The 27762-nt window shown below is 37.4% G+C and overlaps 1 protein-coding gene across 2 annotated transcripts in view; it reads left to right on the top strand.

Moving 5' to 3' along the window:
* Window positions 1-27422, top strand: part of FOCAD (focadhesin) — a 116258-nt gene extending 88836 nt beyond the window's left edge. For both annotated transcript variants that reach the window (XM_068665959.1, XM_068665960.1), the window contains 18 exons: window positions 869-1107; window positions 1820-1909; window positions 4990-5137; window positions 8566-8685; window positions 9424-9546; window positions 10993-11070; window positions 12043-12114; window positions 12282-12384; window positions 13603-13683; window positions 14817-14945; window positions 17606-17721; window positions 19367-19627; window positions 20227-20316; window positions 21403-21580; window positions 23012-23109; window positions 23954-24205; window positions 25356-25431; window positions 26957-27422. In XM_068665959.1, coding sequence (XP_068522060.1) covers window positions 869-1107; window positions 1820-1909; window positions 4990-5137; window positions 8566-8685; window positions 9424-9546; window positions 10993-11070; window positions 12043-12114; window positions 12282-12384; window positions 13603-13683; window positions 14817-14945; window positions 17606-17721; window positions 19367-19627; window positions 20227-20316; window positions 21403-21580; window positions 23012-23109; window positions 23954-24205; window positions 25356-25431; window positions 26957-27030 — 2328 coding nt within the window. In that variant the 3' untranslated portion in view covers window positions 27031-27422. The remainder of the gene's footprint in view (window positions 1-868; window positions 1108-1819; window positions 1910-4989; window positions 5138-8565; window positions 8686-9423; window positions 9547-10992; window positions 11071-12042; window positions 12115-12281; window positions 12385-13602; window positions 13684-14816; window positions 14946-17605; window positions 17722-19366; window positions 19628-20226; window positions 20317-21402; window positions 21581-23011; window positions 23110-23953; window positions 24206-25355; window positions 25432-26956) is intronic.
* Window positions 27423-27762: the final 340 nt, after the last annotated feature.

Here is a 27762-nt window from a genome sequence, read left to right on the forward strand (position 1 = left end):
ATTTGTGAGATGGAACTGTGTGGTTCATATTTCATTTCTAAACTCCATTCTGTTTAAAAAGTAAATACATCCAAAAAATACTGTGCTTGTAGAATTCTAAGGCACACAACGGAAATCATGGCCCCACAGAGTACGTTGCACCCTGATGGGAATTTTTATCTTTTCAGAGCTGCATATTCAAGAAGGTAAATGTAGATTAGGCTGTTACTTGTAATCAGTCTTTCGCTTCATAAATAGACGTATCTATAGATTTTAGCTTTTACAATGGAAATAAAATAAAAAACTTTGTAAGGGATCTGTCTTCTAGAAAGCATCTCTGCTGGTAATCTTGCAAGATCTCGTGTTTATTCATTCTAGGTATGATGCTTCTAAAGAAGTGTATTTTCCAGCTCACTGAATGTGTTACAATTATGGAATTACCTTGACATTGTGGCTGGCTTCTGTTTGCCCTTTTGATCACGCACCTGAATATTTTAGAATGGAAGCAGAAGACTTTAGCAGATGAGCTTACTCATGTGTAGTATAGTTATTAAATTCCAGTTTTTGTCTGTTTTATCCTTTGTTTACAACTTCATATTTTGCAATGTCATTTATACTTAGAAGTTATATTCAGTTACACTCTTTTAATTACCTATTCAGTTACAATAAATATAAACAGTCTGCAGGGTAAGGCAAAGAAAAAAGGTATGTTTGGCAATGCCATGAAATAATGTTTATTGCCAGATTGCAATACCTCTGTGCTGACATTTGCTGTATGGGTATTTATTTTAAATTCACAAGTTGCTGAATGTTTCTACCAGGAAATGAGTTTTATATCCTTTACAAAGAGGAAAAGGAAAAAACAAATCTTTTAAAAATCTTTTTCTAGAAATCCTATTCTGGTGAAAATACTGCTAGTGCTATAGCTCGTTCCTGTGCAGCCGTTGCTTTGTCTCTCCTGGTGCCGGTTATCATTGTATCATGCAAGGAGAAGGTTGAGGAAGTCCTGAATATGCTGACTGCCAGGTTACCTGGGAAGCCAAATGCTGATGAGTCTCAAGCTGTTCAAATCCATGTCGGCCTTGCTTTGGGGATGTTCATCTCACGTTTGTGTGAAGAAAAAGTCAGGTAAGAATTACTGCATGTAATGTAGGCATGCAAATAACTTACCACTTTATTCCTGCAAGTAGCTTCTATGGTTTAGGGAATAAAGTGTTCAGAAGTCATAGGCAAAAATGATTCTTGAGGTGTTTCGCAAATTTTTTACAAGGTGTCTTTTATTACAGTAGCCTTTTCTCCCCCTCTATGTTATGTTCTATATATTTTGCCATTTCTTCAGGGTGTTTGATTAATTTTCATGATACCCTACAGCGCATGTGCAACCTGGAATTTGACTGATTAAGTCTTTAAAGAGGACTAGGTGCCCTAGGAAACTTAATTGTAAAATAATTCACAATTCTCACCTCACAATTCTCACAATTTCTAAGTGGTGTTCTGCACACTGGATAGTGTCCACTTGCATCATGTGAATTACCTATATGGAGACAGAGTGCTTAATTTCTATTTTGGGTATTGTACCAAAAATGGGTGCCAATTAAGATCTGAGTATGTTTTTGTATTATTTGCGTAATTACATTAGTATGTTCATATGAAAGTGACACAAATGGCCAGTCATATAGTCACTGCTTACAGGCTAGTGTGAGAACCTGTTACAGCAAGAAAAGAACAGTATTTAGTGGCTTATTCAGTCTTATCAGGATATTTAATGTCCTATGTGATTTGAAGAGCACAGCTGTGTTTTGATTTTTTTCTTTCTTTTTTTTTTGTTTTGTTTTTGTAGTGAGGTACCTGGTCAGCAGATGAACTTAGTTCTAATGAAGTCGCTGAATGCGCTGGAGGAGTGTTGCTTTGACTCCAGTCTGGAGTACAAGTGAGTTTCTTTCATTACTGATGACGCTTTGTCATTTTTTTTTCAGCTCCGTTGTTTTCATTCAAGCTTTTTTTCCTAAATTTTACAGAGAAGAGTATAACAATATGTTAAGGAAATAGCCTGTTCTGAATACTTCCCTAGAATCATGGAGTCATGCAGTCTGGCAAGGACCTTGGGAGGTCACATCCCTTCCTGAAACAGGCTCAGCTTTGGGGTTGTACTACATTACCCAAGGCTTTACACTGTGAGGACATGAAACCCCGAGGCCACAGAGGCCCGACCTGCCTGGGCCCTGACCCCATGGCTGGGCTGTCCTGGTGGGGAAAATGCTTCTCCTCACCTTTAGCCTGAGCCTCTGTGCCTCAGCCCATGCCTGGCTTCCTGCCACACACCACTGGACAGAGCTGTAAACATGGAAGACTTTTGCCAAACTTGGCATTTGTCAACTTTTAAACTGCTGTTCTAAAGCAAGAGCCTCTCCAGCAGGATGATAAGCACAGCTGACTGCAGGACGTATGCCGTACATTGACCTTATGTGAGTGTTTCACCTGTACTCAATTGGTGATGATTTTTTTTTTTTTAATAGATTTCAAGCTTTTTGAGAGTTCATGTTGTAAAAATGAGGGAGGGCACCATTTCCATTTTTTCTAAATGCCAGCACTAATCTTTTCCTCTCCTGCGGCTGCTCCGTCATGTTCAGTATGGCTCTGGGAGAGGTGACAGACTCCTGGGGCCAATTTGTCATCCTGCCACAGTGCAGACAAGGTTTCTGCATCCCTGCCCTGCCACTGCAATGTCGCAGGCAGTGTCACACTGTGTCACGCTGACATCTGGCAGAAAGCGAGCCCCCCACCCACCCTGTGCCCTTCCCTGTGTGCCTTCCACTCGCCCACCCTGGTTGCACACATGGCTGTGAATGTCAGGGCGATGCTCAGGCTCTACAGTAATTTTCTGAGAATTGGCATACCTCCTGATTGTTTCAGAAAACATACATGTCTACCCAATAATATGCTTCTCCAGGGTGTTAAGTGAGACATCTCACATGTTGGAGGGCATTACTCAGAAAGAGGCTTTTTCTGTTTTGTTTTTTTTATCCTGCCTTGACTTTTTGGCTAATAAAGAGGCTTACCAATGTGTGTACTATGCAGAGTGGATCTCATACAACCATGCTTCACTGATCATGTCAGTCTTGATAGCAATGTTGTTTATACATATTATTTTCTCTGTTCTATTTAGGAGAATTCTCTCTCTCTCTCTCTCTCTCTCTCTCTCTTTTTTTTTTTTAATGTGGTGACAGAAATAATGTAAACAGGCCTGTTTTCAATAAATACTAAGCAATAAGAATGTTTTTCCCTGAGACAGTGATTTAGCATGGTGGGAGTCCACTTATGATCTGTAAGAATCTGTGTCAAGTCTGTGTTAAGTTACATAAAATACTCTAGAAAGTTTCTTGTCTGGAAAAGGTCATTGTGGGAAGACTGCTTATAAACCACTACTCCTAATTGTCTTCAACAACACAGGGGAGAAAATAATGATGGTAGTCATAATCTTTTAAAGCAGAAAAAACATTTCAAATCATTTCAAGTGGTTAAGTGTATATTAATATGATGCATCTTCAATTTTTATGTGAAACTGAGTTTCTGAGATTGCAGAACCTTAGGGACTGCAGTTGCTCCTGATTCTAAATGGAAGGCACTCAGACATTATTGAGAAATCTGGGAGGGGACTGTTAATCTGCTCGTATGTTACACAGAAACAGAAATAAGGATGTTTAAAAAATACACTGATATTTCCATGTAAGCATGTATGGAAAATATGCATGATGAATTACTTTTACACGCTTAATTCTTTATGCTACTAGGTTTTGTCAGAGTTATTTATTACGGAAGCCATATAACAGCTCATTTTTCTCTCCAAACATATTTTATGTAAAGGCAGATAGAAGCAAGTGCAGTTCGGCGAGCAAGTACATTCATGACTGTTAACTTTTCCTTTTATTCATGTAGATCATATTGAATGGATTTGCTCACATCAGCCTTCATGTTGTGGGGGTTGGAGGGAAATCCAAGCTAGGTTTCCAATTGTAGCAGTACAGCATATAGGTAACAAACTTAACAGTACATACAGCCCCTGTATTGGCCAGCTGTCTCTTCTCCAAAGAAAAACATGTTGCAGTGAAAATTGACCTAATGCTGTTGTTTGAAGTGTTTGCTTGTGCAAAGCTTTTGAGAATCATGGAGAGCAGTCGCGTTTTCTGGCTTGTCTTGCTATTTCGTATATTAAGGATGAATTCTACAAGATCATTGCAGATGTGTCGTCTTGTATAAATTTGTTACCGGGTAGAATTAGCTTGTATCTGCAAGAATAAATATTGGAGAAGTATGGAGTAATTAATAGATGCTGAAGCTTACATGTTGAGTAAAGATGTAGTAAAGAGCAGATTATTATGAAGCTTGAAATGCATAGTAATCTTCCTTTAAATTGCTGGGCAGAGCATTTGACTTTTTGTGGAGCTTTTCACAAGGTCAGTAACTGATTTGGATATGAGGTATTTTCAATCAAAACCATCATAAAACTTTTCTTAACTGTACCTTCAGAAAACTGTTAAACTCCACAGACCTTAGTAATAGGATTTAGGCCTTAAAAATTGTCAGTTTTGCTTCATCCTAAAATATAAACCTTTTATTTTATTTCACGATTTATTCATGAATTCTTTCATTCTGTGGCATGATAGTGTCGTGTGCTGTACATTGCCAGGTTACCTTACTGAGCTAAGTGACAATGAATTCAAAGATGGGTGATGACAAGACAGCAGTACTGAGTGCCTGATAGACTGGCAGTGAAACACTTAGAACATGTTGGGAAATCTGAGATAACATGCGGATGAAGCGTGCTTAAATGTTAATTTTATGTAGATCACAAACAAGATGGCAAAGTGAAAGAGAGTGGTGGGGAGAGGGCCCTCAAGTTTAATGTTGTGAAAAAAAGTGTTCAAAGCAGCAAAGGTATGGCTAATATACATATTACGTATACGTGTGTGTGTGTATATATATAATGTGGGTTTTTTCCTTCTCTTTAAGCACCGGATGTATTTTGGGAGTAGGACTTGTTCTTTCCCTTATGAGTTACAGCAGCCAAACAGAATCACGAGTGCATGTTTCTGCTTCATTGCGAAAACTCTGCAAATACCTGGAAAACAGTGAGGACCAGAGCAGATCGGTCCAGGAGGTATGATCTGTTTTATCACAGATTTTAAATCTTTCTTTTTCTTTGTTGGCTGCCTTTAATAATTCAACTTTTTACCGAAGTTTTATACCTGTAGTACCGGAATAACTGATGTATAATATTTCTTTCTCAATATCAAAGCTATGGAAAGGAGTGCAGAGAAAAAGGATCCTGGCTTGTATCAGGAATAGCATAGCCAGTAGGACCAGGGAAGTAATCATTACCCTGTACACAGCTCTGGTGAGCCTACACCTCAAGGACGGTGTTCAGTTTTGGGCCCCTCACTACAAGAAGGACATCGAGGCCCTGGAGCATGTCCAGAGAAGGGCTACAAACCTGGTGAAGAGCACAAGTCCTGTGAGGAGCAGCTGAGGGAGCTGGGGTTGTTTAGTCTGGAGAAGAGGAGGCTCATTGCTCTGTACAGCTACCTGAAAGGAAGGTGTGGGGAGCTGGGGATCAGCCTCTTCTCGCAGGTAACTAGTGATAGGACTAGAGGGAATGGCCTCAAGTTGCACCACGGGAGGTTCAGGCTGGAAGTGAGGAGACATTTCTTCTCAAAAAGAGCAGTCAGGCACTGGAATGGGTTGCCCAGGGAAGTGGTGGAGTCACTGTCCCTGGGGTTGTTCAAGGAAAGGTTGGACACGATGCTTAGGGACATGGTTTAGTGGCTGACATTGGTAGTAGGGTAATAGTTGGACCATACTATTCTAGAGGTCTATTCCAATGTTGATGATTCTATGTTTCTATCAGGCTGTTTTTATATCTGTTAAAAAAATATATAAATAAATAAATAAAAACCAAAAAACATCAATAACTTGTAATGCTGTGCAAACATTAAGAAATTTCCCAAAAAGGTTAAAAGATAGCTACAAGCAAGCAGACAGCAGTATGCTTTCTGCTTCCTACTTTGAAAGCTGATGTCACAAACTAATGTGAGTCTTGAGCTTGTGAAAGCTGCTATGGTTCCATTTGCTGATCTCTTTATAACTGTTTTGAAGACTTAAAAAAACAGAGCTGTGCTAAATTTGAGCATGCTTTCCGATTTAACTGTGAGTTGGAGGTACCCAACTTTACATTAGCCAGACATAAAAAACAGTTAAAACAGTAGGAATGTAGTTTTCTTCCCTCTCTTTTCTGTTGTCATAAGGAGCTATAAACAAGATGGATAGAAATAAAGAGGGACCTTCTCCACCGTTATGAGGCATCACACACAAGCTCATTTTTTCCATTTTGACATGACGCAAGCTTACATGTGCTGACCATGGACTAATACAGCAACATTCATTATTTCAGCGTGGTCTGAGCATGAATGAGTCTGTAACGTTGCTGAGGTAGAACTTGAGAAGGAAGGCTGATGAAATGGGATACGTTTACAACAGAAATCAAGAATCAGGATAAGCAGGTTTTTTACAACCAAACCAAAACAAAAAACTGCGCCTGTCATATGCAAGAGTTAGAGGTCGGTGGTATTCTTCTCGTATCCTTCTTAGTACTGCTCTGAAAGATTGTTCTTTATTAAAGCTCTTCATGGTGTTCCTGCGCTGTCCATGGCAGGGGTATTGGAACTAGATGATACTTAAAGTCCCTTCCAACCCCAGCCATTCTATGGTTCTAAGATTATGGAGTTAACTTCTTTTGGCATTACATGCGTATTAAGGATTAGCCCTGTTCAGTTTATGGATCGTGCATTAAAGTGACTTAGAGCTGTGAAATCGTTTATCTCTCCCAAGAGACCTCATAGTGTTTTACTGAATTTAAACTGGGTAATAAGAAACTTCTGGGATGAAATGTAGCAGCTGTTCACTAACATGAATTAGTTTGCAATGAGATTCTAAACTTACCTTTATCAATTAAAATCATATAAGCCATTGCATAGATAATCACATCAGTAGAAGTTGGCCAGCACCCTAGGATGAATACTACTGTATTTACGAAATGCACTAGAGGCTCTTTCAGAGCTATAAAAGGCTGGCATATAATCCTCTATCTGAGAGGTAGATTTGGCCTACTTCAGCAAGAGCAGGCCAAACCTGGGCGTTACTGCTTTGAGGTCAAATTGTTGCCAGCCCTGTCCAGTAGGCAGGAGCTCTCTAATTTCTGTAGTCATCTGTTGTTCTGTTGCTTTGCTTTGGTACAAAGGAGGTTGACACAGCTGCCTTGTTGAAAGTTCAGACTTCATTTCTTTTCTTTCCACATCTAAGGCTAAAGAGCAGAAAAATAGTGTCACCTGTGTTCCTTACACAAGGCTGTTGTCATAGTAGAACAGTTGCCCATGCGCCGTGTATGTGCTTCTCTTCCTGAATGTAGCTCTGATGGGATCACAGCGTGCTGTGAGTGCTCACATAGTTAATGATCAGATATTTGCATGGAGAAAAATAACTACGTTTGCATGGAAGGTCAGAAGTTTGCCCTACAGAAACAACATCAGAATTACTTCCACACTTTAGGTATATTCACTTAATGGCATGAACTAAGAATCTTTCTTAAATCTCTGAAAGTATAAATTGAAAATGACATGACTTTTTTGTCATGCCCGTGTATTGTTCCATTGTTCATGCAAGATATTTTTGTGATATCTTACATTTCCTAGAAGTTAGTTTTCTTTTCAATTATGCTATATGTGGCATTTTGAAATTTTATTTCTGTTACACAAATTACCCATGATTCTGATGAGACAGTAAAACCACCATTCCTTTTTTTGTGCCTATGGAGTTGTCAAATGAAGAGTGTAGACTTCATAGTAGCTTACAGGAGGAAATGGTACAAAGCCTAGAGTGATATTTGTGAGTTTCTGGCACTGATTGATTGTAAGGGTTTAAGGGCTTGTGTCTTAACTTCCGCAGGCCCTGTTATCCCAGATACTTTTCAAACTACCTCTGGGCAACAGCCATAACAGACAACAGCAGACAGATTTATAAAACTTGTTGCTTACAACAAAGAATTTAGTCCGTATTGTAAAATAATTCAATATATTCAAAATAATTAAAAAAAAAATCAAAATAATAGTAAAGTGCAACATTTCACCAGAAAAACAGTATGTACAAATAAAAAAAATAAAATAAAAGCAGGTGTGACCAAGGCACACAATAACAAATGTTGGAGCGGCAGCAGCATATACTGTTTGAGCTCCTGTACAAGAATTCATTATAAGGTTTTACTGTGGTAGTAATCATGTAGTATAAATCCTCACTGAGAAAGTAAGTATAGAAAGCCTCCTTGTTGTTTTTTGCTTGGTTGTTCTGTCTTTGTTTTGTTTCTTCTTTATTTTGTGGGATTACTCAGTGAACCTTGTAAATGAGATGTGTTGGTGCTGGACACAGTGAGGTTATGGCAGAATTGCAAGCTATGAAAAATGTTCTTTGGCGTCTAATCTTTGCACTGAATTTGAATAGTACCACATAACAGAATATACTAATGTGTTTTTTTTTCAGGTACTTTCCTATTCTGTTGCCTGTTCCTGTGTCTCTGCGTTCAGTGTTGGAATCATAGAAGCAGCGGAGGCTGAGGACGCTATGAACAAGCTGCGGACCCTAGTGGAAGACAATCAGCAGGTGAAGATTCAGAGTTTATATGTTTTTATATGTTTGATTGCATTTAAAAGGAAGGTGGTTGGTATTTCTGAGTTCTCGATGTCTTTAGTCCCTATATCCCATCTGTTCTAGTCTTTCGTAACATTTATCTTTAAATAATTTTTCTTGATAGATTAACATATCTTCTGTGCTCTTCTGATTTCCTGACAGTGCATCATAACCACAGCCACAACTTCTTCCAGGTGTCTCCTTTATCCCTCAGTGTTCTAGAGTTACCCTCTAAAAATGCACAGAATAATCTCTTTATTCCAGTACTTGTTCATTGTTGGTTTGTTTGCTTTTTGTTTTAAACGTTTGCCAGAAAAGGAAAAAAGGAAAAAGAAAAAACATTTAGAGTTAAAGCCTGCTATTACACTAATCATCTGTTTAGTACGTTCATCTGTAAAATAAGTCAAAAACTATTTTAGTAGCTCCTTTTCACTGTTGTATCTGAAAGTGTGCTCTACAGTAAAGGTTCCAGAGCAAACTATGTGCCAAAGATCAGTATCTAATCTCAGAAAATCCCGTGTCACTTGACAGGAGAAAGCACTTGAAATAAGGAACCTCTGGAGTTCTAGACAAATATGTGACTTCTGTAAGTCTGTGACTCCTATAAGGAATAATAAATACTTAAGCAGTATTTCAGTAGTAAATATTGAACAGAATACAGAATTCTTTGGAAGATCTGTTTTTTTAATATGTGTCTTTCTCACCTTACAGACATCCGCTTTTGCTTTAGCTCTAGGTACAATTGTTCACGGTTTGTCAGTTTGTGGTCACGGGAAAGCTGAAGACCTGCGTAACAAACTAATGCCAGCCTGGATAAAAACTTTGATTGCAGAGGTAAAGGAGTTTGCGTTTACATCCTAGGGTTTTGGGGGGATTTTAACAGTAGGGGCATAATTTGCCTCACTTCTACTGGACCAGTGCTAGGAAAATTTAGGACCGAATAGGGATACACTATTTCATTGATATTTGGAAGCAAAAATATGTTGTTAGGCTGTTCACTACAGAAGAAAAGCCCTGTTTCGCTTCTACCTGTTTGCTTTATGGGAAGTCCTTATTTCCATGAGATCTTGGAGATTTCTGAAATCTTTCTGTTATTAAGAAAGTCTGAGAGATTTGGGGATATTCAGCCAGAAGAAGAGGAGGCTCCAGGGAGAGACCTTACTGCAGTCTTTCAATACTTATAAGAGTCTCATTAAAGAGACAGAGGGCAACTTTTTATGTGGTCAGATAAATGACAGGACAAGAGGGAATGGTTTTAAACTAAAAGAGTGGAAATTCTTCACTGTGAGGGTGGTGAGGCACTGGAACAGGTTGCCCAGAGAAGTTGTGGATGCAGCATCCCTGCCCATGGTAACGTTTTAGAACTAGATGGCCTTTAAAGTCCCTTCCAACCCAAGCCACTCTGTGATTCTGTGATTGGAGATTGGTACATTTTTACTAACTTGGAACAACATCCAGGAGTAAAATATAGGTTATTAAATCAAGATACTTTGTGAAACTAGGTGCTACTTAACAGAAAATGGACTATCAGAATGGTGACTATAGTGTCTCAGTTGTTTTAAATTTACTCTCCTAAATTGTTGTTTTAGAAGTAATAAATTGTCAGTACTATTTTTCATAGTCAGTACTATTTTTACTGTTTTTATGTTATGGTAATTGCTGTGTCTATACTGAAGGAATGAAGTGACTGCAATGTGGTTTTTAGACTGAATTAACAGTATTAGGTGTAGCTGAACAGTGCCAGGTTGACTGAAGGCACCACTCATCATTGCTGCTATTACTGAGTAATGGGCGGAGTAAGATGTATCCATTCACTCTGCTTGCTGTTCTGTGTCAATAATTTTAATTTATCTCATTATTAAAACATTTGTGTTTTTGAAAACAAACTCTAAACTTAAACAGTAAGATGGGTAAATATCAAAAAGTATTTTAGAGTTGAATCGCATTGGCATATTTTGTGGCATACAGGCAGTTACAGAAGAAAGTGCTTTGTAAGAAATGTGTAATAATTTTAGATGGGGGGGGAGGGGAGGAAGGGAGAAGGTCTCCATATTCAGCAAGGTTTCTCTTATTCAGCGAGAAATAGAATGTAGTTTTCCATCATGCTGGAGTCTGACCTGAAAAGGTTGTTGGGATGGAGGGTATAGAAGAGATAACAATTGTGATTTTTTAAGTTGAAAGAGAAGCCCTTTTGTTTAAGTGAAACATCTGTTGTGCTACAGATGCAACTGTAGTGCTGTGTGGTCCCAGTGATTCATTAATCCTGAACTACATTTCCAGGGCTCTCCAACAATGCAGCGTCTGGCAGCTGTCAATGGGCTGGTTGCACTGGTTGGTTCTGAAGGCGGCATGATACAGGTGAGAACGTGCAAGCAGATGATACTTTTATAGCTCTCCTAGAAATCTGACAAGAAGGCAAGATAGTGATGCCTTGAACAAAGACTCTGCTGTATCTCTGTAGTGCTTAAATTATGCTTGCTTGAGCAACTTTGAAATGTTGGTATGTATAAAAATGATAAGAAAACCTTGAGCGTTGTGTATGCACAAATAGATAAGAAGCCTTAGGCCTTGCTGAGCTTTGTGGTTAAAACCAACTAAGACTGGTTTAGGACCATGTAACTGGAAAAAAGAGTTGAACTGTCTGGGGTGACCCACACTGCACATGCATTAAGGGAGAATTCAACTAGAGGACACCAAGAAAATGACCAGCAGAGGGTCTCAAAGTCCTCTAAAGACCACTGACCCATTGAACAGCACATGTCCAAAGGGGCAGATACTATGTAAATGATTTGGGGGTAAAGTATTGAATATGTATATGCTTTGCAGGAAAACTTTTGCATGTGTAACACCTGCAATGTATGTTCAGGAGTTTCTGAGACAGGTATGCACTCTAGGAGGAACTATCCCCAGTGCATCCAGCACTGGGAAGAAAAAAAAAAAAAAGCCTGATTTCTGAAACTCCAAAAATGAGCCTTTGAGAGTTTCTTCAACCAGCTTTTGTGGTAACAATACAATGATTTTTCCTGAATCCGTACAGGAGTGGCCATCTACCAGAGCATTCTATTTACACAATACTGAGCTGTGTTGGGTGTGAACCAAGTGGGATGGATTACAGAGTGTAGGATGGAGTATGTTCTGTTTTCCCATCATATGGCTCACATGCAGTGTCACTGGGAATAAGTTTACTGCTGTGTGGGCTTTCTTCTCTTCTCTATTCCCCCACAAAAAGGCACGTGTGCAAATATGATCTGTCTTCTCGGTGTCCATTCTGTTTTGTTTTTCTTCCCTTACAAAATTCACATCTCTTTTTTATCCTTACTTTTCTGGTAGCTGAAATCTGAGAGCATCCAGTCCTCCCAGTTTCAAAGTATGCTCAATGAAGTCATCAGAACCCTTACACAGGTAAGGAGGTAGTCTCTTCTTTTCTTCTTTGGATAATGCAGTAGGGTATTTTGACACCTTGCACAAACAGACCAATACTGTTTAAAGAAACAATGTAATGTTTGTGTCCAGCTTAATTGAGGCAACATAGAGAAATCTGACTAAGTGTTGATTCATTGTCTCAACAGATAATCAGTTTTTCAGGGCAGATTGGCCTTCAGACAAATGCAGCAGGACTTCTGGGACACCTTCATATGTCCTGTTTGTCTTCTACCCAGAGCAGGGCATCTGGTAAGATGCTTTAATATTGCTACCTAAAGAACATATAACAATAACATCCAACTAAAAAGATAGCAGGGGACACACCAGACATTTGCAGTCTAGACACTGTAGCCCTATTAAATGACACAACAGACTTTGGATCAGAGACCTCATGGTCCTGTGTGCCCCTGAAGGCTGGAACATACAGCAGGAATCTGTGCTGAACAGGATGCCCTCAACACCCTGGCAATCTGTTTTTACTTGCAGTGTCAAAGTAAGCTACTCAGTTGTTCTGACCAACCTCATTTATTGGTGCTGTTTATATTATGTTTAAAACACCTAGAATGAATTGTAAAGAAGTTTTTCATTGCGTTTGACAGGTATGTTGTCTGCATTATGCAGTCTATGCCGTGAGTGCTGATTAATTACTCCTTGTGCAAGGTTAAGATGTAATCAAGTACCTTGTTTTATTAGATTAAGATATAATCAAGTACATCTTACTTTATAAAAAGCTAACACTTAAAAACTAGTCCATAACAACAAGAAAAAGCTGATTTTTCAGATAAGTATTTTACTAGTAGGGGTCTCTAGTTAGCTGATGTTGAAAACTGTGCCCTTTTTATGTAGCTACTGTGATTAACACAGAAATTTGTATTCAGTCAATATGTAATTATCTTCTGGTGCTGTTTCAATATCCAATAGGTGAAATAAAAGTAGAATTACAACAGTGATAAACTACCAAAGGAGGGAACTAATGAATTGGAAGCTGTTCGCTTCAGTGTGAATCAAGTTGGTAAACAATAACATGAAGTATAAATAAACGTCCTCATCAGAAAAATAAATAAATCTTAGATTTTCTATTTCTGTATAATATGACACAAGGGCCTGAGGTTAGATAGATACGGAATGTTTTTTGTTGTATTAAGGTTACTAAGCTTTTCAAATGCTATTTTAAAGCCTGACTTGTAGTGTCTGATGCATTTTGAGGAACATCTTACCCCAGCTTTTCAGTTGATCATTGAATTTGTTTTTTAGCGCTGACATCTCTCAGCAATGCTGGCATTTAACTTACCTTAAGAACAGAAAGGCCAATGCATCTATCAATAATCTTTTGGTCTAATTGCATTGAATCACATGCAGACTTGGCTCAAATAAAGCTCAATTTGGCCTTTGAATTTACATGGGAGCTGGAAGTTAAAACTTCTGCTGGCACATTTTAGTATATAAGGAGTCTTTTTGTCTTCACAGTTCCTCCAGATTTTAGCTACTTGCCTGAAAACAGCTTTATCAGGGCAGCCATTGACTTTGCCATTGAAAGTGGAAAAAAAGGTAAGAAGGATCGAACTATACTATATGTCCAGGAAATGTATTATGGCTTTAAAAGGTGGGCCTAATATCCTGCTTTTATTTGCTAAGAGAATTTTTCTAGATACTAATTTGAGCTTCACTAATGCAGTCATATCTCTAAAATTTTCTACACGAACTCTTTTAAAACAAAACATTGAATTACACTTTAAAGAGTAAGAGAATTATATCATTTTCTGTGATGATTTTTTTTTTCTGGCTTCTTAGATGTTTTCCCTTTCCCCTTTCCTCTGTCTGTGAGATGACTTACAGCCTTCGTGAGAATGAAAGTCAAATCACTTTAAGTGTTAACATGGTTCTTTGGGAATACTTCATCAGGGAAGCTTTCTTCTGTCCTGTATTTCAGCAATTCTGGGTTAAGATTCTATATAATGGTCTGGTATTCAAGTGGGTTAGTGCTGTGTGTGATAATACAAAGGAACCTGAAGAAAGTATCCTCTTATATGAGGTGTGCTAGCAAAAGAGAGCTGTCTTGGATTATAATCTTAAAGGAGGTAAAGCAGTAAAGGTTACTGTTGTGCAGAGTTAAGTGAACTCACTGCTTTTTATTAAGCACATTTTGCTTTTACTGGAGGTAGAGATTGCTTTGCTTTCATGGAGGACTTTTACTGAGTTAATTGCCCATCTTTAAGTAATACAGTATGTAGTAAAGGTTAGCATGTGTTTGACATTTTTTTGTGGCCTACACCTCCAGGAGGGGACATGAGAATGGTATTAGTAAATTTGGCCGTTCTCTTACTAAGAAAATGCGAATATAGTTCCCTACTAGATGAGGAATATCTTGTTATTAACTCATAAATTGGTCAAGGATGGGGGAAGGAACCAGAAAGCTTCTGATTCTCAGTAACAAAAGCCTTCTTTGGCAGGTTATTAATGTTAAAAATACAGCTGATGATTACGAACAAGAGACAGCTAATTCTCAGATACCTTTTTAAAAGGGTGTTTGTTTTTTTCTCCCCCCTGTAATTTTATGATGCTCTAGTTCATTCCTACAGTTTGGTCTTCATTGCAGTGTGAATCGATAAACTTTATTCACTTTTTTCTGAGAGGCTTGCATTTGTATAAATTTTAGACTGTGACTGAATATTTTGTTGCAGGCCCTGAATCTGTTCCAGCTCAGCTGTTGAAAGTAGCACTGGCGCCCATTGCAATAGTTGGAGAAAGTCATCAGTATCCACCTGTGAACTGGGCATCTGTTCTTTCACCATTGATGAGGCTAAACTTTGGTAAGCTTTATAATTTTTTATTAAGTCTTGTACTTGTCTCAAGATAACTTTACTGGCATAAACTTCATAAACTGAAGGCCAAATTTCTAATATTCACAAGCATATAGTTTCAATCAGTGTGTAAACACAGGTTGTTTTAATAGAATAAAAGGTTAGAGAAGATCAAAACCAAGAGGTTTGGAGCAATTCCCTAGAACTGTACTGGATTGGACTATTATAGTGAGAAGAGTGCATCACAAAACTGGAAATTAATTATATCTTATTTTCACCATTAAGCACAGCTCTAGTGTCTGTGTTGGAAGATGCAGGCAGCTTTATCACAAGTATAAACTGCTATGTAGTTCATTGAGTTATCACTAGTCTGAAATAGGGTGTCTACTAAATTACACTGAGTAACAGAGGAAATCATATCCCTTTTTTCTGTCACATCCCTGATTTCTGTGCTTCTAGGAACACTTTTTCTTCATGTAGGAGAGTAGCTTTGATTTTGAAGTATGGGTTTAGACAGCTTGTATGATATTTTTCTACTGAGGATATCTGTCAGTGCCACTTTTAGTTGATATAAATGACTTTGAACTTCAAACCCATTTACTTTAAAGAACACCTACTATGGAAAGTTCTGTATTCCCTTGTTTGATTCTGCTGAATTTTATTTCTCTTGATTTATGTAATTGTCATTACTAGCCTTGCAGATTATTTTATTGTTTACAATTGGACTGGGCAAGCTCTGTTGCATTTTGAATTGATGTGCTCTACAGCCTGGAAAATGGAAAGTTGATCTTATTTCTTTTTGATACTTTTTTACATATTCAAAACACTTCTCAAAGCCCTAAGTATTGAACTGTCTTATGAGGAACAAATACTTGCTAGATCTAGAAAGACTTGGCAACATGCTAAAGACTTTTGCTGGTAATTGGGGTGGATCTTCTGCTTTATTTTGTATCCTTGCAATTGATTGTGGAACCTTTTGTAAAAATGTGAAAGAATTTTCTATACTAACCTGTGCAGTCCATGCTGATGCAAATTTGTGTGCAACCTTATGAATAGCTGAAACTTCATAAATTCATGGGGAATTTTTTCATTCCTGTTTTTTTACTTGGAAGTCTAACATTTGTAAATCGGGGGAATTCCAGAGGAAACATTACATCATTTTTGTGACTATGTTTTTATTAAGTTGAGACAGCGTCGTAGTCTGTTTTTATATGTAATTTCTTGACTGCTCTGCTGTATTGCTGTGGAAGTTGCACTTCTGCATGTTATATATGCATGCAGAAATAGGTTTTTGTGTGCAATGTGCTAATGAGCAATATTCATGTTGTTCTAGAAAGCATAATGCAGAACAGTTGTATTATGACCTGTCAACCTAGATACATGAAACTAACACAGTTATTCTGGGACAGATATGTCACGAATATTTATGTGAAAAATACACTCAATTCTCTCAGATTCTTTAGCTCACTGTTATTCATGCTTGAGAATTCATGAACATATATTTCAAAAAAAAATCTGTGAAGATATATTCATCTGTAAACATACTGAAGACAAGAGATTGCTTTTCCATCTTATAAACCTTATTGCAACTGTAGATCATTAACTATATAATGTGACCTAAATGGTATCCATTTGGTATTTAATAGCGCTCTGAAGGGAACAGTCATAATTAAATCATGATCTGTGATTTATTAGTCCAAGCTAGTGAGAGAGTTTTGAATTGGTACCAAAGTATCTTGTAACAATTTCACCCTTCCAGGGTTCTGCAAATGACTTAACATCTAGTTTATGGCTTGTTAAAGAGCCTGATGCTTGATTCTTGAATTATTTGCTTTGCTCATACACTGTTATTGAACTGTGTAAAAGTCATGCTATATAGACAACTGCTTTCATTATTGAAAGAATGTTTTGATTAGCAAAGCACCTATTTAAGTTTTATGCTGACAAGTAGCAATAATGTCTGAGTTAAATGCCAATATAATACTTAAATTATTTGTTCTTCTGTTGCTGTAACAATCATGATCTACATGAAAGCAATGCTGTTGTTCAAAAGACCTCCTCAGCATGTTTATGGCTTGTTATTCTTTTAAGATGACTAGTTATTCTGTTAAGAACAGTCTGTACTAGTTATTACAAGGACTCTGAAGAGAAACAGCTAAGAAGGATTTCATAACCATCCTGGCCTTTATACACTGTAAGGTCTTCCCACGTTAACTTGAAGAATACTGCAAGCAAGCAACACCAGCAGTAACAGTGACTAACTGTTCTATGACATTTTATATGAACATTTAGTGTATGGAAGACCATAAGCACGCAAACCAATGCTAATTACTCCTACATTTAACAGGAAGGAAAACTGATTCATTTCTCCATCTATAGATTAAAAACTTGTTGCTAAAAAAAAAATAATTAAAGTTCTTATTTTCTTCATATTTCCATATCTTTCTTATTGAGTGAACTTCTGTGAACTCTCAGCAAGATATTTCAGGATTTATAGATGACTGGGGAGAGGAGACTTCTACACTCTATATGTTGAAAACTATAAGCAGCATCTCTACATATTCAAAGTTTAATATAGTGCTCAGGTAGAACAATAATCTTCCTTTATTTTATGAATTGAGAATAAATTTAATCTATTTCCTAATTTTTGTATGTTTCTTCTATTTTAGGTGATGAGGTAAAACATCTCTGCCTTGAACTGGCTGTGACACAAGCCCAGTCATCTCAAAATGCTGCAATGCTTTTGGGGATGTGGGTGGCACCTCCCCTCGTCTACAGTCTCAGTGTATGTATGTCAGAAAAATCTGTGGGACCTCAGCTCAGATAGTACTGAAGTTTAGAATGTCTTACTAGAAAATGACTTCTGGGTTTGGAATTATGCAGAAATATTATTTAGCGGATATTTATGGTGATAGACTTCCAGTCTATTGAAGAAGCTCTTTGAGTCTCTCTCAGAGGCTCTTGTGGGACCTTGAAATACAAGATGGACGTAAGAGGTTCTGCATTGTTTTTATTTAGATGTACTCAGATTACTTAAGACTTTTTCCCTCTCTTGTTTCCTACTACATCTCTGATAATTGTAGAGACATAAGAAAGCACAGCATGTAGGGAGCACAATTGTCTTTTATTTTATTTATACCAGCTGATAGACTTGTAGAAAAGAGCTACCTATTTGTCAAAAACCTTACCTGCTTCTTTAAGCTTCAGCAGAATCTCTTAATCTAGTAAAAGGTGTTACTTCTAGAAAACTTTACCTTAATTTTGTAGATAGTCAACAGACACACTTATAGTGGAATCAAGTTGGAGCTTATACTCCCTGCAATGCAGTTCTTTTTATGGAAGTTTAACATGAGTTCCGTGATACGGTTTGTAAAAACTCCCTGAATCCCACAGTGCACTTGGCTCTACAGCTCTTTCTTTTCATACTAGTTGAGGAGTAGCTCCAGGACAATACTCAGAAAATCTGTTCTAGTTTTTTGTGATCTTTTCCAGTTCTTCAAGGGGGTATCTTTATCTTGTAATTTTTTTTATTAATTAATCTTCACAGATACACAGATACAATAGCTGGTGGCTATAGACATTTGATGAGGTGGCAAGAAATAAAATACTTGATTTCTGAGCCCCAGTTTCTCAGTACAATGAAGTTTTGAGGTCACAAAATGGACTTAGCCACAGAGTGTATTAGTTTTTGATTTCCTCAAGATAATTGCTCATTTTTTCCTCACTAAACAGTAATATTAATGGTGTTAGGAGTACTATACTGTCCTTAGCGGCCCAGGTTCATGGTCTATATGCTTTATGTAGGCAGCATACAGCAAAATCACAATTTTCTTTTCAGTACAAAACCTGTTATTTACTGAGGTAGGGTTCATTGAAAGGGAGTTCCTCCGTTTTTAAGGAAAATAGAACATTGATATGTTTGAATTCTTTTTAATTCAAGCAGTTCATGAAAAGAGGGAAGACAAAATGAGTAGTATTTATGGAAAAAAATTATTTAACTAGATTAAGAATACTTTTTGAAGTAGTATTTGAGCTGACTTTTTGTTTGTTTTTACAATTTAATGCTTTATAAGAATAGTTGATTCAGGCCAGTATACAGTTAGAATCTGAAACTAGGAAAAAATTTTAGTTTACAAGAGACAATTATTGGAGCCCATGAAACATACTGATTTATATCACATGGGAGAAAAAAAAAAAAAAAAAAAAAAAAACACTGGCTACTTCAAAGCAATTTAAAACTTTGTTTTGGTCTGTTAAATGATGAGTAATACCTCACCATTTGTAAATTGCTTGTATGTTGTAAAACACCACCGAAGAGGAAATCAATCTAGTTATGCAGGCTAAGCAGAAAGACCTAAACATAATAAAGATGCTTAATCTGGGAATTATGGCAAACTTTATGACCCTCATAGCTTGTATTTGCTTTTCAGGTGAAAACCCAGAAATACCTTCTCGTGTCTCTGCCCCTGTGGATGAAACATGTTGCAGAAGACAAACTACAGTCTTTTACAGAGGTGTTTCTAACACAACAATTTGAAATGAAGAGCCACACAAAAGAAACAGAAATTTGCCAGTGTGTTTTACAGGGACTCATGCAGGCAATGAAAATTCCAAACCCTGCCCAGTATTGCTGGAGCTTCCTTTGCCAGGCTGCTGAGAAAATATATGAGCTCTTACCAAATGAGATTCAGGTAAGTAGTAAGTGTGAGGTGTATGAACTTTGTAACTAGTAATTTTTACTGATGTTAAATCCCATTTTTTTGCACTGACCCATCAGATTTGAAATGTGAAGTAGAATGTAAAGTATTTGGTGAGAGCAGTTAAGATTCCTACATAATATCAATTTAAGTTACTTTTGCATATTCTTTAGAATATGACCAAGTTGTGAAACCAAGTTAATGTACATTTTGTCATCTTAAATGATTTGGTAATGGAAAAACATAGTATTGAAATAAATGTTACTGAAACAGAAGCACAGAACAATCAGAGGTGTTTCTCTTTCACCAGAAGATTCAGCTTCTCATAGTGATGTGTAGAATGATTTAGCTAGAGAAAATATCTCCCAGGAATGGCAATTCAAAATAAATAAACTATCGTTTTTCCCTAATTATTAAATGCATTGAAGTCTCCAGCATATACAGAATGTGTAAAACAGAATAAATATTTAATCCAGTCTGTAGCCTCATTTTAGTCATCATGATCATTAATAAAGTTCCCAGACTCACTGGTTTTAGTGAAGGAGAAACCTGGTAGTATGCATCCAAACATTCATTTACTTTTCCATTTCCAGAGGGGTGAACTGGAGATGTATGTCAGTGTAGCAAAATGTATCTCAGAAATGGGTGATTCAGAGATTGATCGCATTGTCCAGATCTCTAAGGTAATGATGTTTTTCTCCTGACCTTTTATCACCAAATCACATGAAATAAGCATGCCTTATCATTTTTCTTTTCACCAGAGTGTTTTAGTTCCTGAAAAGCATTGTTAGTTTTGTGCGTCATGCACATAAGAGGGTGTGGGCACTACTTTGCAGCATCAGAGGGAAGTAAACATGATCAGAGTCCATATCTAAAACTTTAAGGTAATTTAAGCACTACTGATTCCACCTGGGAGCTTTGACCTGGAGTGTTACCAGAATAGCAATGATGTTAGATATTCTTAGTCCAGTAGTGCAAACATCAGACTGTAGCCTTCCTGCATTAACATAACCGCCTACTTGAAACAGACTGTAAATACATCCTGGTGATTAGCTGTACTTGAACTGTTGGATGTGTGCTTTTATTAAAAATTTCAAATACTTCAACTGAACAGCCTTTCAGTCTTGATTTAATACGCTGTCTCTGTATTCACACACAAAATGTTTCCTGGTGGACAAGATAGCTTATTAAAACAATGGAAACTTTCAGCTTCTAGCTCACCAGATCGACTAGCAGTGGAATTCCTAACACCTGAAAAATACTTGATGCTAAGGAAATGACCCGTGTGGAAAGACTTCAGAGCAGGTCATTATAAACAAATAGCCATGACATAAATCAAGCATTTAAAGAGGTCAGGGAAGCAGAACTGTCATTTCCCAAATTCTTTAATTTTGTATTTCCACACTTAAAACGCAGTTTAAGAAAGCCTTTTTTTGTCACTGTGGGAAATCTGTCTTGCAAGAAGATTTCTCCAGAACTGTCAGGATGGCTTATTTCAGTTCAGAAGGGAATGTAAAACTTAAAGCAGTATGGAAACAATCAAACTGTACTGAGTTGCACTTTGCTTTACTATGTAGATGCATGTAAAATTAACACAGTATGTGCAGTCTTCTGTAATGCACAGTCTTCCATAATATCTTAAAGAAGAATGAGCCTGCTGAATAATCAGAGAATTCCTTCCCCATCTTTATAAGGGGTAATATGGCATTTCCTACTGTTCCCACAAGAAAGGTATGTTTTAATTTAACGTATTTTTATTGCATTTGCAGAACAATATAGAGAAGGCCATCTTCACCAAATTGTATTTAATTTCTCAAGGCAGACTGCCTTTGGTAAACTTGAGTGCCGTGATTTATGCTTTGACATGCTGTTACCAGAAAGAGTCTATTGCATGGATGTTCTTGCACAGTTTCTATCACGCTCGTATTGTGAGCCATGAAAACACAGGTAAGGCAATGCTTAAAGAAGAATAAAGAACAATATAAACAAAGATCAATGGGACTGCACTGATCTTTTTAAAATAATGGTAAGGTAGTCTAACCCAGTTCTTTTCAAACTTCTTCAGATTAGAAACTGTTTAATCTTCAGATTTTTCAGCTCTTGAAATACTTCTATCAAACATTGCTTTAACATTTTTCTCTAATTCTTTATGGTTCCGTGTATCAGCTACAAGTCATTTAACTTAGCCAAATGATTCACAGACCAGAGTTTTGACTAGATCCATGTCTCCTAGTCTTTCTGGTCTTTCAGTTTAAGAAACATGTATAGCATATTAGAGACAAGTAGCAGTGCAACCCTGCTACCCTTCAAATCTAGTATCTTAACTTATCAGTGTGAGACACAGTAGATAGAGGTGTGTTTCAATGACAGTGGTTGAGCCAAGCAAACCGACTTGCTCTTCTGAGCTCCTTGTGCTGAGTTAACACAGGAAACAAATTACCCTTCCTCCTCCTCCCCACCATAGCAGATAGTTATCTGGTAGGTTAATGAGTTGGTTAGCTTGCCTGAAGGTCTGATAAGCACTGGAGCTGATACAAGAGAAGTAGCAGAATCACTCAATAGGATAAAGGAGGAAGAAACAAGAACAGGAGGAGTAAAGAATGAAGCTTCCCTGTTTCGTTGGCTGCAAGACTTTAGGCTGACTGTTTATAGACCAACTTTAAAGCATTATATTGCTAGTGCCTGACATGCCAACTGTGGTTGAAGAACTTCAAGCAGTTGTGAGTTTTGAATGAGTGAAGCGAGCCTCCTTTGGGTAAAAGAGGAGGCAACATGGAAGAGGACATATGTAAAGAATAGCAGGAGATGGAAGTGTATGAAGTGATGTAGTCTAAAAACCAAAGATGAGATAAAGATGGTTATTACTTTGCAAGAGACAGAATGAATTTTGGACAGAATAATCTGAATTGATGAAACATCCTTGGAGTGAGGGCTGGTTTTATTTTCATGCCTTAACTGTATTTTACTGATCTTCTCTGCATTGTAAAATAATTTTCCCAGCACTCCCTACATTCTTGTTTGATGTAGTGACATCAGTGAATGAAGTACTGGGGCAAAAATATCAGCAACGTTTTAGGTTTCAGCAGCAGTCATGTCTGCAGTGTAGGCTGCAATTAGGTGAAATGAATCTCACTAAATGTTCCTTTCTCAGTGTACTCATTGTGTTGCCAGCATTACAAGCATAGGTTTTTTACTCTTTAAGTGCCTCCATGCCTTCTGTCAGTGGCAAGCATGAATTAATTGTGATAATAGTATTGGTGTTTGTTGTTCCTCCATACTCAGTGCATTGTTGCTACAGTGGTTTCCTACACCTGATTTTTAAGGAAAAATGATACATCCTAGTGTTTTAAGTAAGTCAACGTTTTTTTTTCTTTTTAGGAGTGCTGAAAAGAATGGATTGGCTGCTAGACTTGATGGGCTACATCAGAAATTTAGCATTCAAGTCAACACCTATACAAAATGTTGACCTTAAAGAGGTATGTGCTTTGAAAACAACTAGCAGTTTTCAGGAAAAAGGCTTTTTTTGGAGTGATTCACATTCTGTCTCAGCAATCCATATGATTCCCCATGTTTTACTATCTTAGAAGACTGTAATTTCCATAGAGAAATTCTTTTCAGTTTGTTTTGTGAATGTGCATTACTTAAACTCTTACTTTAAAATAACCATGGCATCTAAATTGTGAGAAAAGCCGTAGGCAACTAAAGAAACCATCTCTACAAGCTTTTTTTATTCAGAACAATTAAAGGAAAGCTTGAATTCTCCAGTAGAACTGTCTAAGGTGATCAGAATTTTGCACTTGCTGTTTCTAAAAGGGCTGTATATGGTATATGGTTCATTGTAACATCTCTTCAGCTGTTTAAGTCATCTGTTTAGGACATCAAGTAACCCAAGTTCATTGCATTGCTGCAATATTTCCCAACCATTTGTAGCACCAAATGGGTGACTACCCCTAATTTCCCTCTACAGTCATGTTGTAGTAAAGATGTTTCCCCATTTTAAATGAAATGTGGGTCAGCCTTAAACTAAGTGATGACTTTAGAAGAGTGTGGTTTTGCTTGTCTTTCTGTAGATATTTCAGTTTGATTTTGAGCTTGGAAAAAAACTTATGCTGCTTCAGAGCAGAAGATAATATTAAGAACTCTTTAAATATTAAGAAATATTTAATATTTAAATATTAAGAAATATTTAGTTCTTGCATTTTGAATTTTAGCTAAATTTTCTGATGATTACTTCTGATGATTACATGTGTTTGGTGTTGTTTTTTTTTCTTCTGTATAATTCATTTAATAAAGTGTATTTTTTATCTTTTTCCTCTTTAGTTCATAGATTTCCTCCTGTGGCTGTTTGCAGCTTCTGTGGTGGCCTGGGCTGACCATGGTGCACCATTACTGCTTGGCTTCAGTGCCAGCTGGTCATCATGGAATCACCAAACTGTGTTACCAGAATTGTCTAAGGATCGTATTGGCAAGCACTCCACTGACAAGATTGCTGTGCAAGAGACTCTCACTCTCCTTCCAAGTAGCATTTTCCTCTTGCTAGCAAAAGAGCCTTGGAAAGAACAAACGCAGAAGGTAAAATTGCATGTAGTGGTAAGCATTTTCCAAGAATCAGAAAATACCCTGTTTGTAGCAGCCAGCTCAAGTCTTAAGTGAAGTGGTTATTTCCTCTAGATCTGCTGCATTTGATATGTGATCTTGTTTTTCTTTACTTGCAATCAGATATGACTTGTCTCAAAAAATGGAACACAGTTTCTCAAGTAAAATGAGAGTTGCAAGAAATAAGGAAGATTCCAAGAGTCAGACTTTTGAGGGTACAGCTCAGAGAGGAGAGTTGGTAGCTGCTGGGAGCAAGTTAGCCTTGAAAGCGCCAAAAAAGGTGGATTCTCCATATCTGGACATCACTACAGTGGCAATTTAAGACAAGCAAAGGTCTTTGCCATTTGTAGTGTTTCATTTTATTTTCAAGTATTTGACAAAAACACGTGTAGAAATTTATGCCTAATTTGGCAAACCTACTGTAGATTGCTTGTGGTTGAGATATGTGGAAACATTGCTATGAATCTATAGTTTCACAGCTATTTGTGCAGAGCAGAGCCATTAATCACTGGCTCCTGCACACTTCTGTGCTCTGAGTTCCCACTGAAATCAGAGTTCAGAATCTGGGAAGAATGTAGGATTGGGCTGTTAATATATAAGTTCATGAGTAAGTTCACTAAGCTTTAGGGAAGAATTTGAGTCTATGCCCTAAAGATCGTCCTGATAAATTTGAAATACCATGTTTTTCTGGAGGCACCATGCACTGCCAGAAAAACAATGAAAAATGAGAGGATGAAAGTGGGAGAAAGGCAATAAGAGTACTGAAGGATTTGCCTTAAAACGTTTGGACAAAAGATTGATACAAAAGGATCATATTGAAAGATTAGAGGCATGAACTGGCAAGACGAAAGGAAATCTACTGTGCCACCTTTGTTACAAAGAATTATTGCTGAGGCAGAGGGAAGAAACAAAGGGTGTATCAGATCCAACAGTGGGAGAAATTGCACTGATGGTGTGATGCACTTTGAGTAGTTTGAGCAGAACCTTGATTGGCCACTTCCTCTGATTAGATAACTATTCAAGTTTAGCAGCAATTAGATGTCGTTTATCAACGTGAAAAGAATGTGTGATGTTTTGATACAGAGGCTCCTTTAATTCACTTTATCCTTCTTATTTCTATCTTTAGTTTATTGACTGGCTTATCAATATGGTGGAAAGTCCTAAGGAAGCACTATCAAAATCTTCCACAGACCTGCTGAAAGGTAGAGTATTTTTAATTGAGTCCTTATTTTTCCATAACTATGAATCCAGAGGAGAAAACAAACAAACAAAAAAACAGTTATTAAAGGACTAAGATGAATCCGTGATATTAGCAGATATAGGAGAGCCATATTTTGTCTTGAACGCAGCCTTCACAGGTAACACCTGTCTATAACACCTTTTCTAATTCTTTCATGTCTCATCTACTGCCTCCTATGATTTACTTCTGAAGATCCAAGGAATGTAATTGTGCACCTGGTCCTATGAGTGTATTTCAGTGATAGATCTATCAATTGCTTTTGAAGTTACCCTTAAAAGTAAAATACTTTTGTGTTTTACTTTATGTAAACCCTACTATACTAGAATAGAAAATTTAAAACAAAATTCGTTCAGGTGCAACTGAACTGTGGGAAGGGACACGAGACAGACAGTGGCAGCTTAGTATAGAGGTCTAACAAGTGTGAGGAGTAACAGAATAGAAGGGAAATAAAGATAGATGGAAAATGCATATTTTGAATTATAGAAACATCCTAGCTTGCACCACATAGCCCACCATAAAATATAGGGTTGTGATATAATCTGTGCAAGTGATTTTAAGAGGACAATGCAAATACTCTCAAGCAAAGGGAGTGTGCTTTTTCTTCTTTCTGTTAGCACAAGGCACCTCCTTTGAATCACCTGATTTGTTGTACCTGAACATGCTTTCTTGAAATCCAGTTCAAGTTATTTGCATTACTAGGACAATTAGCCGTCTTTTGAGAATCTAGAGTCTCTAGTCACTCTTTGATAAAAATTCCCCTATTGTATCTGCTAATCTTCACCACACTCAGAACAGCAGAACTAATACTAAGAGATATTGGGGGAATCTTCTTTATAATCACAAGATTCAGATACATACAGTAGACTGTCACTGTGCCCTGTTTGAGACAGATCCTTATTTTCCATGAGTCTTCCACTGTTGTGTTTTTTGTTGTTTTTTTTTTTAAACTAGAAAATCCATCCTGGATGACTAGAATGTGACTGGTTTGGTAACTGGGTTCTGCCTAAAAGCGTGACCCTTTCAAATTGAAGAATCAGTGAATTGCACTGTGAATCAATGAATTGCACAGAGAATAGACCTTGTACCTTCTGCTTCTGTCCCTCCTAGTTCTTCCTATCTCTTCTCTTGGATCACCTGTCATTGAATTCAGGCTTCCTGCAGTGTTGGTTGATCTATGTGACACTTCAAAGTGATAGTCTAATTAGCAGATGGTGGTGTGATATTATTTCAGTGGAAGACATGCCATAAAGCAGGTGAAAGGTCTAATACAGCATCACATTTCAGAGGATTTCAGAGGGATGTAGAGACTAGTATATCTTGTGAACAGCGGAAGTAACATCAGAAGCTGTCAAGCTAGGAAATGAAAGTCATGAAAACAGTCCGTAAAAGGAGAAGTGAATCTGTACCTGTTAGCAAAATGAAAGGGAGAGTACTCGCACATCCTTTCTGGATGCATATATCAATGTGGTTTGTCCTTGTCTTCACAGCTACGCTTCTAGCCTTGAGATCTCTTGCAGAATTCAAGAAGAAAGCAGTGTGGACTAAAGCTTACCAGTGGTAGCTGCATGCCATATCCTACCCAACAAAGAAACCTGTTCATACTTGAAAGCATGCTGTTATTATTCAGTCATCAAGAAGACCAATTTTAATGATGTTTCCTATCAGAAGGTTTTTGATTTTTGTTTATTTGTTATTGTTAATCTTTTCTCCTCCTCCCAAAGACTCATAAGATGAAAAACAATTTATTTTTCACTGGTGGGGTTATGGTCTCTTACAAACTGTCTGGCATGGTTTGAGCTGTGCTGAATCTAGATGAGAAGCACACATTCATTTGTGTTTCAGTTGAAGTGTTTCAGTGACACCTGGGAGCCTCAAAAGCTTGAGTGGACTGTGCCTTTAACCATGGAAGCTTTGTTAGGAGCAAGTGAAAAAAATAAAATAATGTAAAATTTGTTTGGATGTTGCCTATTTATTAAAGCGTATTTTAGTACAAAATACTTGAATGAGCATTAGTTGTTAACTGACAACCCTTTCTTAGTAATAACACGATGCCCTTGTGCAGTAGTGACAATGCACTGAAGGTATATAACATGAACAGACTTTCTGAAAGGGGTGCTATGCATGTTAGTTTTGCAACTGCTTTGTCAAGCCCATTTGTCAATGATTCTAGTGTCTCCTAGGACACTGGGAGCTCTAAGGTTGTTGCAATTTTTTGTGCACTTAAAGTCATTCTTGTCTGCACATCTTTGCATGTAAGAAGAGCTTTTCTCTTCCTCTAGGTAAAAGAGGTAAA

The sequence above is a fragment of the Anas acuta genome, chromosome Z (assembly GCF_963932015.1).
Source record: "Anas acuta chromosome Z, bAnaAcu1.1, whole genome shotgun sequence".
NCBI lineage: Eukaryota > Metazoa > Chordata > Aves > Anseriformes > Anatidae > Anas > Anas acuta.